General features: G+C 44.9%; 1 protein-coding gene across 4 annotated transcripts in view; it reads left to right on the top strand.

Moving 5' to 3' along the window:
• The window catches only part of R3HDM2 (R3H domain containing 2), a 906692-nt gene that overhangs the window by 394939 nt on the left and 492931 nt on the right, over window positions 1-18822 (top strand). For all 4 annotated transcript variants that reach the window (XM_078688982.1, XM_078688980.1, XM_078688983.1 and 1 more), the window contains 3 exons: window positions 10479-10562; window positions 11547-11673; window positions 12628-12706. In XM_078688982.1, the coding sequence (XP_078545108.1) occupies window positions 10479-10562; window positions 11547-11673; window positions 12628-12706 (290 nt within the window). The remainder of the gene's footprint in view (window positions 1-10478; window positions 10563-11546; window positions 11674-12627; window positions 12707-18822) is intronic.

Here is an 18822-nt window from a genome sequence, read left to right as displayed (position 1 = left end):
CTTTCCAGAAGGGCATCTTTTGCCACAACCCCTGTCCGGGGCCAGAGTTGTGATAGATGCCTCCAGTAGGGTGCTCATCTAGAGGAGCTGGAGATAAGAGATCCTTGGTCTCCAGAGGAGCAGAGACTTAACATCTTTAGGCTTGAACGGAGGATAATTTGCCTATTGCTCAAGGCAGTCACTTAGTCCAGTCTTGGCAGGAAGGACAGCTGTTATGCGGTCTTCTACAAGCAAAGGGGGAGTAGGGTCCCAGTCTCTGTCGAAGCTCTGATGCTGTGTGCACAAACACAGAATGTCGTTCATGAACAATCATCTGGCAGGCTCACTGAACACCAGAGTTGACCAAATGATTGTCATCTTGCCAACCCTGGGTGTAGTCACTGCCCAGAGTTTGTGAAGCGTATCTTTAATCTGTGCTGTGTTACCCACATGGATTTCTTTACCTCTTATTCGAATTTGCATTCACAAATTCCTGTTCCTCTCAGCATCCGATGCAAGGAGCTTTAGAGGATGCCTCTCTGTTTTAAGTGAAACTTTATTCTCCACTATGTTTCCTATTATACCCAAGATTCCTTTGGTTATGAGGAAGATCTGCCAAGACTGGCCACCAGACAATCCTAGTGGCTACAAATTGGCTGAGAAGGATATGGTAGGCAGCTCTTTAGCAGCTTTTGTCGAGTTTCCCCAGTTCATCTTTGTCTCTGAGTGAACTTTCTTTCCCAGTTAGAGAGACTTATTTTTCACCCACACGTTCACTACCTACACCACTCATGGAGATTCAGCACGACACTTGCCTGCATTTAAGCTGCTAGATAGTAGTGTATGTGATTTTATCTGCACATTGTATTTCCATCAAACCTCTCTCCTCCCATAGGTGGCACAGGTTTCTTGCTAGGTGTGCAGATCACCTGTGTGGTGTCTGGCATCCTCAAGGTTTTGCTCGGTTTAGCACAGAATCTGTGCTGTGGGTACAGTAATAGAAGGTATCTAGCAGGCTTGACTGCTTTCATCTGTCTGCCCAGTTATTTGTCCCTTTTTATGCCCCCCCCCAATTGATTTGTGTTTCTTGAAAGATCTGACCAATGTTTCTTTCCACTGTTTGTCACGCCACAGTGGGATTTAAATCTAGTTTTTACTTTTTTGATGGGCATTCCTTTTGAGAATCTTCATATTTGTTCAATACAACCTTTAACTATATTGTTTTTCTTGTTGATATTATTTCCTCCAGACTTGTCATTGAGTTGCAAGCACTATGCGTCAAAATCTCATTCTCTACTTTCTATTTAAGTTGGTCAGGGCTGCTTTTCTTCTCATTGGGGTGACCCCTTTCCATCTGGGTCAATTAGCTGAACTGACATTTTCTTACCCACTCATCCTGCGAAGGAAGAGAAGAGGTTGCATAGGCCGGACCCCAAAAGATCGTGTGTATTTATATTGATATCACAAAGGACATCTGCGAGGATGATTAACTTTTCGTTGGTTATGTAGGCAACAAGAAATGGAAAGCAGTGCAGAAAATAACTGTATCTAGGTAGATAACTTTATGCATCAAAATCAATATCATGACCTACAAAGATCTTTGTAGGTCATGATTGTCCAGAGGGCACTAGGGCTCATTCTCATTTGAAGGTAAATGTAGCCATCAGAAGAAAGTAACTTAGCTTCTGTTACAATATTTCTGGTGGGTACTGTATCTACCTGCAGATTCTTCACTGATTTCCTCCCACCTCCCCATTGATGGCTGCTTGTGGGCCAGAAATTCCAATTTCCTTTGTTGCACAATATGTTAACCAATGTCAATCTCATCTTGCTGCCTCATCGGCATAGATGATGGGGTTGCATTATGGAGTTTTTGATGTCACAGGGACGGCACTCCTGGAGTGTAATGGAGACCAAGCCCCTCTATTGTTGAGGAAAAACAATGAATTACGTTTTCCTGACCAGTCTGGTGCCTAGGGTGAGTTTTCAAGATGTAAAGAATCAGAGCTTAGATAAGAGTATCCACAAAAAATATTGTTAACGAAGAGGGAGTAACTTTCTTCAGGATCCCACATTTGGGTGGAACTGTTCAGTGCTTATTATTGAATTGGAGGTTCCCCTGAAGGAGAACTAAGAATAACACAGGTAATATTTACTTCTGAGGCAGCATGATTTAGCGGTGACATAAAAAATCTATACATTGCACATATAACAATTAAAAATGTATGATTCCATATGACCCATTATCATTTTCAACTCTGGATATTATTTATAACCAAATTCTCATATCCTCAAATAGTTTTTTTATAGTAATGACTTCAAATCAGATTGCACGTTGTCATATTGATGATCTGTGCAAGAAAACATCTTGCGTTGGCTGTTGCTCAGCTTGCAAGGCATCAATTTAAAAGTATTTTCCTTCATTAGTTGTTGTTGTAATACTTTATTCGAAAAATATTTAATAAAAGTACAAACATACAAGCATACAAAAATACATAAAACAATATTGCAAGTATTACAATTCCTTAACATATGTGATGTCATTTACTAAAATCAAAATAAGAAAAATAAAAAGGGGAACATTGATAAAAGGATCTTTTTCTAATAGTACTGATCAAGCATTGGGTAGCAGTTTGGACCTGGTAAACCAAGCACTTGCCAAGTATTTGGCGACCCCACAAACAATATACATGGAGGAAGTATTGGTTAACCGCATCGTTGCGGCGCATTTTCCCCTGCTGTGCTGGAATATGCAAAAACCCATTATTCATGACGAGCTGGGCTCGTCATGAGCGTGCGAGGAGGCTACCTCATGACGAGCCCAGCTCGTCATGAGCGTCGAAGGGGTTAAAATAATACGCATGGCTGATCTGTGGTCCCTTACTCCTAGCTCCCTACAAACAGGTTTCAACCATTTTACTCTAGCCTGTTTATATGCAACACATGCAAACAAAAAATGGCCAAGAGATTCCGGGCAAGAACAACCTGGGCATTTTAGGTCAGATTCCCTCCTGTCTTTCCACCCTTCCATAAATGAATTGAGGGAGAGGGTACCATATCTTAATTTCAGAAACAGAGTTCTATCACGGGGGGGGTCTGAATAAAGTCCAGAAATGACTCTAGCTTCCTGAGGGGCTTGTGTTCAAGGAAGTTATTCGTTCGGGGACCCCAATTTGGGTTCTTTAATTCCTTTGGCTCAACCCAATCCCACTAAAGTTTTTTAACGATTTGTTTCGAAGGGGGGGTTTGGGAGGTCCAAGATTCACCCAGACCTATAGATACCACCAACTTCTTTAAATTATTGAGCCATTTTATTTTATTGGCTACATTCAGATTAATTAGCTCGTCCAACACTAAAGCATAATTAGCTAATTCGGGGGTCCTTCTGAGACGCACCCAAAATAACAAGGGGCGAATTTGGACTATGTCAGAGATCGTTCTTTTGCCCAAATCTAAGAATAATGGTTTCAAGGGGGTCGATGAGGGCAGCGAGACTGTCTCTTATGAACTTGTTTTCAGCCACTACCAGTGCTTTGGTGTTCTCCGCACCCCAAAGTTCAGAGCCTTATACTGCCGATGCTAGCGCTTTCCCCTCATAGACTGCCAGGGCAGGAGCTATAGGTCTACTCATAGAGAGCAGCTGGTTCTTTAATATCGCACCAGAAGCCCTTTTAAGATTTAAAACCATTTTAGAGACATGGGAATTCCATCTCATATTATTACAAAGCCTCACTCCGAGGTAATCGAATTCATCCACCACCTCAAGACGGGTGCCACTCAAAGAGAGGTTAACCTTCCTGTGCTTTTTATTAGCGGACAATACCATCGACTTTGTTTTGGTGGTATTAACCGTCAACCCACGATCTTTACAGAAAATACTAAAATGATCGAGCAGTCTCTGCAAACCCATGGGGGTTTTGGACATCAGGAGGGTATCGTCTGCGAAGAGGAGTGTAGGTGTTTTCTTGCCGGCAAGGACGGGGGCATCAGCGGGGTCCTCCCTCAAATGGTCCACCACCCCATTTATAAAGAGGGAGAACAGGGTCGGAGCCATCACGCATCCCTGCCTCACTCCTCTGTTGACCGGTACCCTTTCTGTCAATTGGCCCTGACTTCCCCAGCGAATTCTTGCATAATTTCCTTCGTGAAGTTTTATAATAAACTGCAACAGATGGCCGGGGAAACCCATATCAAATAGGACTAACCAGAGTTTGGCGCGTGGAATAACATCGAAAGCTGTTTTCAAGTCTATGAAAGCCAGATATAAACTACCCTTGGCGATTGACACTGACTTCCAATAGACTGCACAGAATCGAAAGACCTGGTCCATTGCACCGACATTGCGCCTAAACCCAGCCTGGAAGTGGGACAAAATGTCCTTGTCCGCAAGCCAGGTTTCGGTACGATTTATGATGACCCTGCCAACTACCTTTTGGATGGTATCTATTAAGCTTATTGGTCTGTAGTTGGCAAGGTCATCTCTATCGCCTTTCTTGTATATGGTGATGACCTCTGCACCCTTCCAGGATTCTGGGACAGGGTGACCATGCTGTATCAAATTCATTAAACATGCAATGAACTCTGCCCATAGTTTAGAATCATGCAGTAGCAAATCCCCCGGGAGGCCATCTGGCTCGGCCGCCTTCCCTGGTAATATTTTTGAGATGGCATCCTGAACTTCTCGCTGGGAAAATGGGTCTACCTTGGAGCCTAGCTTCATACAGAGCTTACTTTGAGGTTCAATGGCTGGGGATAATGTTAAGCCTTCCAGACTATCCTCCCAATATAAATTTAAAAAATGGGAATACCAATCCTGTTCGGTTATATGATTTAAAATTGGCTCTACCCCCCTTCTGTCAAGAGCATTGATCAATTTCCAAAAAATCGTGGAGTTTTTCCCACGGGCTGCAGCCTTAAGCTGCTGCCAGTGCTCCTCCTCCCAATCTTTCTTAGCTAATGTTATACTGCTGGTGTACTTCTTTCTAGCCATTCGGACAGCCGCTGGGTCCTTGCTTTTTATTGCTAAAGAGATAGCTTTCCTTTTTTTTCTACAATATGCCGTATACCAGGGGTTGCTCTTATGAGATTCAAGGTTTAACCTTGAATTCACCTGGGGCCTCTTGCAGAAAAAATCTCCTAATTAAGTTATTAGATTTTTATAGGAGGCTAGCAGGCTAGGTCCTGGAGGGTTAGATGTTGCTAAAACCATTGCTGTGAGGCTACAGGTTTCTACTGAGACTAACTCTTTGATACGTTTCAGTTTCTCCTCATCAGACTTGACCACATTCCATTTTAGTTTCCGATTACCATTTGTGGGAAAAACTTCTTTGGTAATCTCTGGTTTGTCACTTGTATCAATCCCTTTTACCCATTGGATTTCCATACATAATGGATTGTGGTCACTATCTGAAGACTGCCTAACCTCCATGTCAATTAGGGCAGACCACGATTGTGTATCTAGGAGGATGTTGTCAATTCGAGATGGGCAACCTAACCTATTATAGGTCATTGCCCCGTCGCGATCTGACGCGGTCCGACCATTGAGGGCCCATAAGTTATGTTCTAATACCAGAGCATTCAGCTGGATTGCTCTGGCTGTCCATTTCTTAATGGGTGCGAGGGCTAAGGGAGGTATAGTCCGTCTCCAAACCTCTGAGTTGGATCCCAGTACCTCTTCCTTTATGTGAAATTAAGTTTGCATGTGTGGTTTGGATCTGCCCGTATTCACCATGTCTACACTTAGCTTGGCTCTGACGATGGCTAGGCTTTATAATTAGTCTTGAGTTAATTTGTACTGATCTGGTATTTTTTGAGACCCATATGAATAATTATTCTTCTCTGCACCATGCATTACCCTTTGGCACGGCTATGTAGGGAATGTTTCTCAGCTCAGTACTCTAGAATAATTGCAAAATGAATGTGATTTTACATGTAACATCCTGACGATGGAGTCAATCGCTCTATAGACCAAAATCCTAAAGCATATTCTTAAAAGCTGGTTGTATTTGTGCTTAACTATATTCTGTTGACATACTTGATAGGTTGCATTGTTGCCTCTATCACTTTAGTTTATTGGGATATGTTTATTTGTGGAGATGATTGATCTACTGCTATAGGGACTTTTGAAAGTTTTAACTGTTTCCTGGACATACTTCTAGACCAATTACCCAGTATGTTACTTATATAGTGCCTAAATTGTGCTGAAGTTGTGCCCACAGCTGCTTTCTTGAGTTTCCTCTTCCGTATTACAAAGCATTATGCTTTTCAACAATTCCAGTAGTTGTTGAGGAGGTAGCAGTCTGACTTGGGAACGGGAAAAAGCTGCTTTTTGGTAGTGACCAAAGTGAATAGCTTGCTTTTTGGAATGGGCAAGGTATTCTATAGTTTGGGAGGATGATATCTCAGTAATGGTATCCACTAGTAGTTAGCTTCTCAATGTTTCTGTAAAAGCTACTGTATCTGATGGTCCAAAAACAACCCTGCAAGGTTGTATTGTTAATTTGTTGCGCCTGCAGTTGCTAGGTAAAATCTGCCTTTTTCGCAAGAAAGACTGATGTGGATGCATTCCATTAAAAATGTTTAATTTGTCAATACGTTGGTTTGTTTTAAAGTGGATTTCCTGTACCATTTTCTCTCTTTTTACATAGATCCAACTTAGCAGCACATGAGCTGTCTGTTGTGAAACATATTGTGGCTTACCAAGAACATAGAAGGGCTAGGAGCACCCTTATTGCTTACCATTGTTTGGTTTGCCTGCCATTCTCAATTGCCTACTTATTTGTGTCCCAGCTTGTCAGTCTTGTGTATGTTCCTCCAATGGAGCATCGCCTCTTTACCTCAAGATTGGCTGACATCTCGGCTCCCACTGCTTGCTTTTCAAGCGCTACTTTTTTCTTTTGTTTTAAGTAGTACATTAGTGTGTATGTTCTTGAGGTCTCCCTCATTCCTTCTCTCTCTCAGTAATGGTGTGCTTCTCTCTGCTTCTCTTAATCTTGTGTTTGCCAGGGTCATCTCTCAAACCTTTCCATCCTTGTCTCTCCACATTGTTGCTTTCCCCACCTATATCCTCCATATTGTCTTACCCCAACCACTGTGTTGCTTCCACTCCCCTCCCACCCTGCCCTGTGTTGCTGCCATTCTGCTGCCCTCCCCATGTTACTGTTGCGTCCCGTTTTGCTGCAGCTTCCCACTGATTCCCCAGTTGCTTCTGCCCCCTGCTGCTTACACTACTCTACTTGCTTTAAAAAAAAAACCCTGAAAAAACCACTTGTGCACGTTTTATTTTCATTTAAGTTACTGATTCAACTCTGCGGAGTTACAAAAAAATTTGTGATTCAGCGGAATTCCGCAAACTGGCGGAAAAAAGCATGTTGCGCTGTTCAAGCTGTGATTTATCGCTGTACCCTTGTTCTGTTCTGAAAATCTGCATGAACTGCAACACGCTGCATGCCAGAGGACGCAGCTTCTCAGGTTGATTTTGCTGCCGCTCAAGTAGTTTTTCTACTCGAGCTGCAGCTTTCTGACTGAACGGTCGCTACCCCTCGTGTTGGAAAAATCTTGCTGGATGACCTCCTAGCGACTGAAAATTGCACTGGCGATGCCAAATCTTGCTTGCACTTGCGAGCTTGCCGGTATTCAAGCCTCGTATGAGAAGAAACTTAGTGATTGGTGGAATTTTGCCAGAACTCTGCGTTACAGCCAAAATTGCACTGGCCGAGAGGACTATATTGCCCTTCCCTACTAAAAAACATGGGTAAAGCCAATAGGTCTCAAAGTGCTATACATATTGGCTTTGCCAATGCTTGTTCAGATTTTATTTTGTATACTGTGACATTTTGTTTTAAGTATTTAAACTATTATGCATCACATGTCAACAAGCACCCAGAGGCTTTTTGGCTGACTGATGTATATCTGCATACAAATTATGGAGTCCAGTATGACCGCTTATACACCACCCTACCCCCAACTCAAACAAAAAGCACTATTAAAACGTCTGGCATTAGCAAAGAGTATTTCCTAGTTTAAGTCCAGGTTACAATGCCTAATACAAGAAGGATTCCCTTGTTGCGCACACTTGTAGTTAAGGGTCATTTTTATTTTCTTTGGATTGCTGTTAATTTATTCACAGCTTTATGACCATATTCAAAATTGCTAAGGTTTTCTGTGTCACGTGCAGAATTCATGCAAAGGAATAAAAGTTAAAGGGTGGCTGTGGGGGTCCAAAAAAGATGGGATTTGCTATTTTAGCTCCCATATGATATTATGCTCTTGGTTGTATTAAAAACCACTTAAGAGATTTTTAGCCAAATTAGCTTTTTTTTTTTTTTTTTAGATCTTATGTAAATCCTTTAAATCTTCGTTTTTGAAAAATATTTCAGGCAGCTATCTAAGAGTTAAAATCTAGAGAGGTCTTGGCCATTTAAGCTTGTGAGTTAGAAAGTTCTCATAAATCACATTTTGATGTTTTCAAAAACTAGTTTGGATGATCAGTGGTATAAACACTTTTTCCCCAGCATTTTGACATTTGCGAATAGGGCATCAGTCACTGATTCACTGCCTGGGTAAAAAAAAAAAAATCAGAGGCGAGGCAAGATAACCAATTCTAAGCATCTGATGGTGTAGATGTGATCAAAGAAACATGAAAAATGTGTGCAAGAACTAGCCAAAAAATTCACTTAGAATACTGCAACTGAGTTTTTTTTAAATTCATGAGGACATATTATTTGAAAAAGGTAACAATTTGCCAAATTTACAAGTTTAAGAGAATTCACAAATTTCAGAATTTGTGATCTAGAGATACAAGGCTAAATTGATCAAGGCCACCATCTGGTTCAGGCCCTGGTAAAATGTGTGAGTGTTTTGTTGAAGAGAAAGGCAGACCAACCTCTCTACTTAATGGGTACATGACAAGTGAATGCAGTATATACTAAAAATCCCAGACAGTCATTGAAAGCTCTCCAGGCAAAGGCTAGTTATGGTTTACAAAACTAAACAGAATATGGTATTCAGCACACACCATAACTTATACCACCATCATGTTTTGCTCTTGGTTGACAACTTCATTTTTTTTCACTTGTCTTTGGCAACTACTGAACAAATTTACACCAAATAACGAAAAGCACAATCTGCGTAACAACATCTACCTTTCTGTCAAATTTGGTGCATTTCTGTCCAGCAGTTCGGGCTGTAGGGTCGACTACAAGTCCTATTGGACTTAACAGGGGAAATGCACTTTTTTGAGCCCCCTTTTTCTTGGTCCCGCTTGACGGATCACCCCAAAACTTACCACGCACAACAAGACTTATTATGGCACTTTGGAAAATTTTGTGAAGATATGTCAAGAGGCACCTAAGATACAGCAAGTTAAAAAAACACTTTTTCTATGGAAAGTTGGTCTTAACTATACCTGTCTTATACAAGGCATTGATGAACTGTGTATTAAAGGAAGGACGCAATAATTACTTGTTCACAGGTGCAATGCATTATGGACATTGAAGCCCTGTCAACATATTAAAATCAGTGATTTACCAACTTGCGCATTTCTTAAGGAGATGCAGATAGAGTATGGATTACCACAAGTGTCATCTGATCCCTGCTTAACATGAAGGCACTGTGAACTGAAAACACTGATTGACAGTGTACCTTTTAAAATTTCTGCATTTGAGTCCTTCCTTACTTTACTGAAGTTCCATAACATTTAAAACCAGAAGTAACTGCCACTCGTAGTATGCATATGATTAAGTTTCCGGTGAGGTCGAAATGCGCCATGCTATGCTGTTGAATACCTGCTACAATAAATATCTACTTTGAACCACTCTGAACTGGAGGGCTTTTTTCTCATGCGGTGGTAAACGTTTGAGTCTGCCGGTGACATATATATATGTCTGTGTTCTCCTCCCCTCCCCCTCCGCCCCCTTATCCCCAGGAGAGCCTGGCTAAAAGGGGCCAATCCTTGATAGGTTATCTGCAGGAGCCCCCACTGCAAAGGCTGTGCACAGCTATGGGCAACCATTGCTGTGCACAGCTGGCTGCTCTTGTCATGGGTTGGCCACCTTGGGCAGGTCGGGCTCAGGTTGTAGTTTGAAGGCTTGGTGCTACGAGGATTGTCCTCCTCTGGCGGGTTGGGTGCAAAATCTGGATTTGGCCCGTGCCTTGCAACCAACCACCCCTGCATACAGTCAAAGGTTATGTGAAGCATGGATTGACCCTTCAGTGCTTGCACAACCCTTACTATGCTTGGCTAAAGGCAATTTAGGGTAGGGGTTCACCACCCCTGGAGGGTTGAGCTAAAGGTCTGGCTCTAGGTCAGGCTCTGCAGCTAGCCCTCGTTGTGCACAGCTGTACTCCATGCACAGTTCCTATATTACCCTGCTGATAGGGGCTGTTGAAGATGTTTCTATCATTCCTTTCACCACTGCATTAAGACCCTTGTTGCCTTCCGTGGATTTAGTGACTTATTAAATGTAGATGTGTCTTTTTCCATTCTCTTTGCTTTTCAGTCCAACTCCAAGCTAAAGCTTGTTCGGAGCCTTGCGGTGTGCGACGAGTCAGGCTACTTTGTGGATGACCATTTGGAAACACAGGTAGGTCATTTTTCTTTTTCCCCCTTCTGTGACTGGTTGCATGACCATAGCAAATGGAAGATTTTAATGATCTAACAGGTCCACCTTAGCTCCGTGTCGCAGATGGATCACCTGCTGTCATGTTTAGTAGCAGTGGTGGGCTGCACATTTTATACAGGCCTTTACTGATGCAGGTTTTCCTGTGCAGGCACATACATGTGATGGTATGGAGCCCTAGTCCACTAACAGTCCTTAATCTCATGACCCAGCGTTGCTTTGATCAAGCATTTTAATTTTTAAGTGTTATGCCCTGGTTTCTCTTTCGATACTGGAAAAACGTGTTTTACTCTTCTGGGGTGGTCTGATAAACACTAGCTGCTAAGCTAAAATGCTCAACACTATTAGAGCTATACAAGTTCAATTACGGCACAGTGAAATGCGTTTCTATGGCTAAGACACCAAAAGAACAGCCCCCTAAAGCTAAGTGCAGTTTAGCTTCTCTTTTTGGAGATGGCAACAATCCCTCTATTCCTTCAGTGCTAGGGCGGAAAATATTCTATAACTCACCTTTGTGAGGTGTTACCTGAAACTCTTATCCTTCACTTGTAGACCGAAACATATACTGATTCTACATTCTGTATATTTCCAATAGGAAGAAAGAAGTGTTTTATTCTTCCACTTGGTGAAAATAAGACCTCTATAATAGGAGTATTGGTATGGAGGGGGCCGTGCTTGATTTTCTGTGCCTAGTATTCTTGGAACATATCTGATCTTTTTTTACTACTTGCTTTTGCTACATCTAGAAGGTGCTCATAGGTTGACTGTGAGACCACAGAAGTGTACTGTCTTTAGAAATAAGATAGTAGAAGATGGGTGAAGGGAAAGCATACCTTAGTAACTGTGTTCCTGTTTTGCGATAAAGTGAAATATTATTGGACATTTTCATGTTTTTTGCTATGTTTGTGCCTGAAACTTCTCATTGCCATATTAATACTCTTTTTAAAGGAAATTATTCAGCTGCATATAAGCTGTCCATCTGATAAAGAAGACGAGAAGTCATCCAAAGATACCTCTGAAAAAGAAGAAAAGGAGAGAAATAATGATAAAGGCCCAAAGAAAATGTTGTCGCGTGGTAAGCAAACAGGCCTAGCAACCATTTTGTAATTAATCATATGAACAAAGTAGTTTAAGGCTATTGTTTGCTATTGTGCCAGAAGGCCGCTGACATCACAGTAGTTGCCTGGTATGAAAGTAAGCCTTGTGACCGGTCACCCTCTTGACACTGCAGCAGGCTTCTTGCCCTCACAGTAGGTCTTTGACATCACAGAGGACCTTTGTGATATCATCTCAGAGGGAACTTTGACAATATCACTTTAGAGCTGGGCTTGAAGTCTGATGGGGTCTGTGCTCTTGGCTCAGTGGCCTCACCTGCGAGCTGGGCTTGCTTCTTTACTGAGAGCTTTACAGATTATATGCTGTAAGGAACCGTATTACCCTTAAGCAGTTAACTTCATTACTTGCCATCTGCTTTCAGTTGTAAGTACACTCCACTACTACACCTTTTATCTGACTTATACAGTTATGCATGCAGCCCTATAATCTAAGCTGAGTTGTGTACACTTTTATTGGGCAGCTGGTCCTGAAACCGAATGATTGTGTATCCGACTGTAATAGGTTGAGAGGTCAGGTTACCAATAATGTGATTAAATGCTTTGAAACACACTAATAGACAGGAATCAATATAACGTGCTTGATGGGTTGAAGGAGTATTTATTTCTCGAGTTGTTTCCAATAGTACAGATTGAGAGTGTGGGACTAAACCCATGCCCAATGTTTGCCTTCAGTATCTTTTCATGATTTGTTTCATGGAGTCTGTGTGGGAGTGATCTCATCGAAGGGTAGAGTGCTTTCGTGTAGAAAGGGGACTCTAGGAGATGTTTACGGCATTGTTAGGGACAGTAATCTAACAGTGTTGCTTGCTTGTTCGTGTTTTTGCAGCCTCAGTCAGTGCATGGTCTGTAATCTGTACATAGAGGTATATCACATATGCAATTATTTACTAACTAAACTTTTTTTCCCTCTTCAGATTCTAGTCAAGAGTACACAGATTCCACTGGAATTGACGTACATGAATTTTTAGTAAATACACTGAAAAATAACCCACGGTAGGTGGCACCTTCTGTTTTCGTGTGAATGCAAGGATGTGTATATTTGTAGTAGAGAAATTGAGCAGCTGACTGAGGATGAATGCTTGCTCCCACCACACATGTTTTACTTCCCAATTCCTATGTGGGGTTTCTGCTCAGCTTAGGGTTTGAAAAAGTCAGTGCTGCATATGGCGATATGAGCTAGGAATCCGAGTATCTGTTGGAGATAAATCGGAATTCATGAAATTGTGTTGTCCTGCATATTGTTTACTCCAGTGGAATTTAATCTTTACATATGGGTGGTATGTAGTGTCATTCCATCAGTCCTTTGAACCATTATTTTACTATTCATTTTTTTTGTAGAATTTTGCATGTCTGGTCCTTTTTGCCAAATGTCCACTTGAAAAGCATTTCAATGGAATTTGAAGAAAACCGTGAGATCAGCAGGCTTGGATATAGTCATAATTTATATTTCTTGTGAACCTTATTCTTTGCAGAAGCAGACAGCACACCAAGTTCCATGTTGAGGGGAATGGTAGAAGTAAACTGATATGTGAGGTGTGAAGGAATGAACTATCCTGGATCGAGATCATATATGGAAATGTAGTTTATCCAGTATTTGGGTGTCTTTCATAGATTCACATGCCTGAATCATTCCCCGTCGTCGAGACGGGAGCCTCCGGTATATAAAAAGTAATGTCCTAAAGACATACATAGAAAAGAATAGGCCCAAAGGTCTCACCTTAGTAGCCTATCCACGTCCTTTTGCAGGAAGGACCAAACAGAGCAGGCCCCAAGGGTCCCACCTTGGTGGCCTATCTGGGTCCTTTTGAAAAAAGGACCAAATAAAGTAAAACAGCCAATCAGCTACTACCTCCTTCTAGAACCTTCCTGCCAGGAGCCCAAGTCTCTCAGATTTTCTACCGCACGTTGTGCTAGGGAGTCTCCACCTGAGTTCTCCTCAGGAATTTCTCTTTTTCTTCAAAAAACTACTTTAATTATTCTCTACAGTTATGTCTGATAGTCAGAAGAAGGGTCTTTTCCGGGCTTGTTCCTCCTGCAGCAAGAAAAGACTTCACATTGAGGATAAACATGAGACATGTTTATATTGCCTCTACCCTCACCACCAGGCAAAGGACTGCAAAATATGTCGGACCTTCTCCAACAAGACACTCAAGGACCGAGAAGGTCGACTTCTGTTGTGGCTCAACAGGCTCAAGACCAAGACTGATGACTTGGTGTCCGAAGGTGAGAGTGTGTCTGGAGTGTCGCATTTTTCCTTGAAGAGGCCAAGGGTTTCTTCCCCTAGCCCCACAGACACCCCTCCTATGAAGACTTCTAAAAAGTCCTCAGAGGGAAAGCCATCAGTGTCTGGCAAGGACCTGCCTGTCCCCGGGAAGCAGCCACTGGTCTCGGCGACGACGACGACAGCGTCGATGGTGCATTCAGCACAGAAAACCGTCTCGACGCCGACGACGACAGTGTCGATGACGACGGCCTCATCGGCTTCCTCCTCGACGACGAGGACGACGCCTTCATCGTCGGCGAGTAGACCTACGCCGTCGACCATCCCGGTCACTCCATCGACGACGAAGATATCGTCGACGACGAAGATATCGTCGTCGACAACGAGACCCTCGTCGAAGGCGCCGCCGACGACGACACCGTCGACGAGAACAACGCCGTCGACGAAGTCTACCTCGTCGACGAGGATCACCCCGTCGACGGTGGGAAAACCGTCGACGACGAGTACACCGTCGACGGTGGGGACTTTACCGTCGACGAAAATGACGTTGAAGAAGACATTGTCGTCGCAGCCACCGTCGACGACGACTACATTATCGTCGACGAAAATACCTACCACGACACCGTCGCTTCCAGCGTTGACGTCGACAGGACCCTGGAAGGAGTCTGCACTCCTATCCCACGCCATGGATGCCTTTCCACCGCAAGTGAGCCATGTCACTGTGAAAATTACTAAACGGCCTATTACGCCGCAGCAGACCTCGCCCGGTAGGATACAACAACTTCCTCCGGCCTGTATACTACAAGGTCAGGAGTCGGACGAGGACTCCTTTACGCAGGCTACTAGTCCATCGGACCTAGTCCTGAAATGCCAAACCACAGACGAGGAACCGGAAGAGGAGGAAGACCTTCTACAACAACAGGTCCAACCTCCATCCCAGACACAGGTTACTCCTATGGTGTGTCTCCCCGCATCCATCGTCTCGGACCTACAATTCCTCATCCAGGATTATAAGGAAAGGTTCCCGGAGAAACATTCTGCGTCAGCACCTCCAGCTGCACAGGCGCCAGCTCCTTCATCTCGCCATAGACCAACTCCCCTGGTCATTGAGAAGACACAGGTACCAATTCAGGACGCTCCCTCATCTGAAGATGAGGAGAGGGAACAGGAGGAAGGTGAAGTCGATGACGACCAGTCGGACCCGGATGCAGACCAAGATTATGTGGCACATTCTCCAGCATCTCCGGATCCACAGACCTCGGAGTCTCCACCCGCAGACATCGGTGGATTCCACAACATCATTGAGCGGGCTGCCAAGAGGTTCCATATGTCCATGGAAACTCAGGAAACTGAATGCTTCCTTTAGGACTTCAAGGAGCCCACTAGGAAGACTTCAAGATCAATCCCCATAATTGAATACATCTGGAAGCAGGGCAAACAAATCATGCAAGCACCTGCTTCTATACAGGTGGTGGTGCCCAGGCTTGTACAAGGCCACCTCCACGGCACCGGCATGTCTAAGAGGTCACCCCAAGCCAGATTCCGTGGTGACTCAAGCGGCGCAGAAGAACTCTCGAAATCCGGCCTCGCCTCTATCGACGCCACCTGATAAGGAGGGCAGGAAACTGGATGCCGTTGGCAAACGCTTTACTACCACTTCGGCCATGACGGTCAAAGTGGCTAATTCAATAGCCCTCCTGGGCCGTTACAATCGCCAACTCTGGGCGGACATTGCACCCTATCTTTCAAATCTGCCGGAAGATGTCAGAGAGGAGGCACATTCACTTCTCTTGGAAGGACAGACCTCTGCCTCAGAGCTCATAGATTGTGCCATTGATGCCGCCATGACTGGTTTCCGGCAATTGGCAGGGGCTGCAGTTCTGAGGTGACAGGGCTGGCTCAAGGCCACCACTTTCCGCCAGTAGGTGCAAACCAGGATATTAGATATGCCTTACGATGGCCAGCATCTGTTTGGAGAACAGATTGACGCGGCCCTTACCACCATAAAAAAGGACACTGATACTGCCAAGGCTCTGGGTACTTTACAATTCCGGACCCAGTCCTTTCGTGGCAACCGGGGAAGAGGACAACCTGCATACAAAGGTTCCTACCAGAATCGGTCTTCGTACACATATTCACAGTCCAAGCCGCAGTTTCAACAGCGACAACCTCAACAAGGACGACAATCTTCTTACGGCAAGTCCAATTACCGAGGAAGAGGCCAAAAACGACCTGCTGGCAACAGACAATGACTTGTCTCCCTCGCTAGCCCCTCCACCACTACATTCTTTAAGACTTGGAGGGAAACTGAAATACTTCCATCGCAATTGGCAAACTATAACAACGGATCGGTGGGTACTCCAACTCATTCGATTTGGACATTCCCTAGAATTCACCTCTATCCCCCCAACGCCGCCACCGTGCCAGCGATCACACAGGCACCTACGATTGCTTCTTCAGGAAATAGCTTCCATGCTGCAGAAGGGAGCGATAGAGAGAGTTCCACGGGCCCACAAGAATCAGGGTTTCTACTCTCACTTCTTCCTAATCCACCAAAAAGGAAAGAAATGGCGACCAATCCTGGATCTCAGGGCACTCAACGTGTTCCTAAAGAAACAATCGTTTCGTATGGTGACTCTGCAAGAAATCCTTGGTCTGCTGGAAAAAGGGGACTACATGACGTCCTTAGACCTCCAGGACGCCTACTACCATATACCTATTCTCAAAGGGCACAGGAAGTTCCTCAGGTTTGCGGTGGCAGGACAGCACTACCAGTTTCGGGTCCTTCCATTTGGCCTCAAATCGGCCCCGAGGATCTTTACCAAATGCCTATCACCGATGGCAGCATTTCTTCGTCAACAAGGCCACCAGGTGTTTCCATACCTGGACGACTGGCTGGTGAAGGCACCGACGGCGGCCGCCGCAGCTTCATCCTCCAGCGCCTGTCTGGATATTTTCCACCGCCTAGGACTGACCCTCAACACCGCCAAGTCGACTCTGGAACCCACCAAGGTCATCACGTTCCTCGGAGCGACTCTGGACACAGACCATGTCAAGGCTTTCCCCTCTCAGGAGAGAAAAACAAACTCATCTCCTTGGCCAAGGCAGTGGCTTCGCGGAAGACTCTTTCGGTCCGCACGTTCAAGTCCCTCCTTGGCATGATGTCTTCATGCATACTGCTCATTCCACACTGCCGCCTAAAAATGCGTCCACTTCAGGAGGCACTGACAAAGCAATGGACTCAAGCCACAGGTTCTTTCGAGGACCGCATACGAGTCACTCGACCCATTATCAATCATTTGCAATGGTGGACATCTCTCCACCATCTGTCACAGGGTCTGCCGTTCCTGCTCCCAGCAGAGCCACACGTAATAACTACGGATGCGTCCCTGGAAGGCTGGGGAGCAGTCCTCCAGGAACTCCAGATCAACGGCAAATGGACTACACAGGAAACCAAGCTCCATATCAATCTGTTGGAGTTACGGGCGGTTTTCCTAGCTCTACAGGCGTTTCTTCCACGCATTCGTCACTCCCCAGTGCTCGTCAGGACGGACAACACCACGACGATGCACTACCTGAACAAACAGGGGGGGACGCGTTCCATCTCGTTATCTCGAGAATCGCAAAGAATCTGGAACTGTCTTCTGGCACATGGAATAGCGTTGAAGGCGGAGTACGTCCCGGGCAAGGACAACGTCTTGGCCGACGCACTGAGCAGGGAGAAGTCTCCTTCCCACGAATGGGAACTGGACAGGGAGGTGCTGGACCGTATCTTCCAGGAGTGGGGCACCCCGAACATAGACCTCTTTGCCACCAGAGAGAACGCCAAATGCCCAAGCTTCGCAAGCAGGCATCACCACTCAGGAACCCTCGGGAATGCATTTTCCATCGCATGGCGCACCGTCTTTGCGTACGCCTTTCCGCCATTCCCACTGATACCCAGGGTTCTCAGGAAGATGAAATCGGAACCCTGCACTCTGATCCTCATTGCTCCGTCCTGGCCGAGGCAGCACTGGTTCACGGAGCTTCATCGCCTCTCTGCCCGGCCCCCTCTTCGCCTGCAGCAGTTTCCGGCCCTGATCACGATGTCTCAAGGGCAGGTTCTCCACCCGAACCTGAGCTCTCTGAAGTATTCAGCCTGGCTCCTGAATACCACGAATTCAGCCATCTGAACATCCCCAGGATTGCAGAGATGTCCTTGCGAAAGATAGAGCGGTCAGCACTAACAAAACCTACTCACTAAAATGGAAGCGATTCTGTTCCTGGTGTGTGGTTCAAGGCTTGCACCCCTTCCATGCCACTCCACAGCAGCTGCTGCCATACCTGTTACACCTTGCGCAGTCAGGCCTTGCGCATACATCCATCAAAGTGCATCTAGCGGCGATTTCAAGGTTCACAAGGACGGCTGCAGGTCCATCTTTGTGGGCGGACAGGCTCATCAAACTATTCCTAAAAGGTCTATTCAGGTCCTTTCCACGACCTCGGCCTATTCCTCCATCGTGGCACCTCAATGTGGTTCTTCATCAACTAATGAAGCATCCCTTCGAACCCATCCATAAGGCAGAGATCAAGTTCCTCTCTTGGAAAACGGCCCTCCTCCTGGCACTAACCTCTGCCAGAAGGGTCAGTGAATTGCAGGCTCTATCCATCCAGGATCCTTTTCTTCAATTCAGAGAGGACAGAGTCATTCTGAGGACTAACCCTCGCTTCATTCCAAAAGTCCCCTCGGACTTCCATCTTAATGAACCAGTGGTGCTTAGATCGTTCTTTCCGAATCCTACCACGGCAGCTGAAAGAACTCTACATTCTCTAGATCTAAAGAGATGTCTTAAATTCTACATCGATAAGACACAACACTTTCGAAAGTCATCCCAGCTCTTTATTGCCT

This window comes from Lissotriton helveticus, chromosome 1_1, assembly GCF_964261635.1.
Source record: "Lissotriton helveticus chromosome 1_1, aLisHel1.1, whole genome shotgun sequence".
Lineage (NCBI taxonomy): Eukaryota > Metazoa > Chordata > Amphibia > Caudata > Salamandridae > Lissotriton > Lissotriton helveticus.
This window is presented reverse-complemented; position numbering and strand designations above follow the sequence as displayed.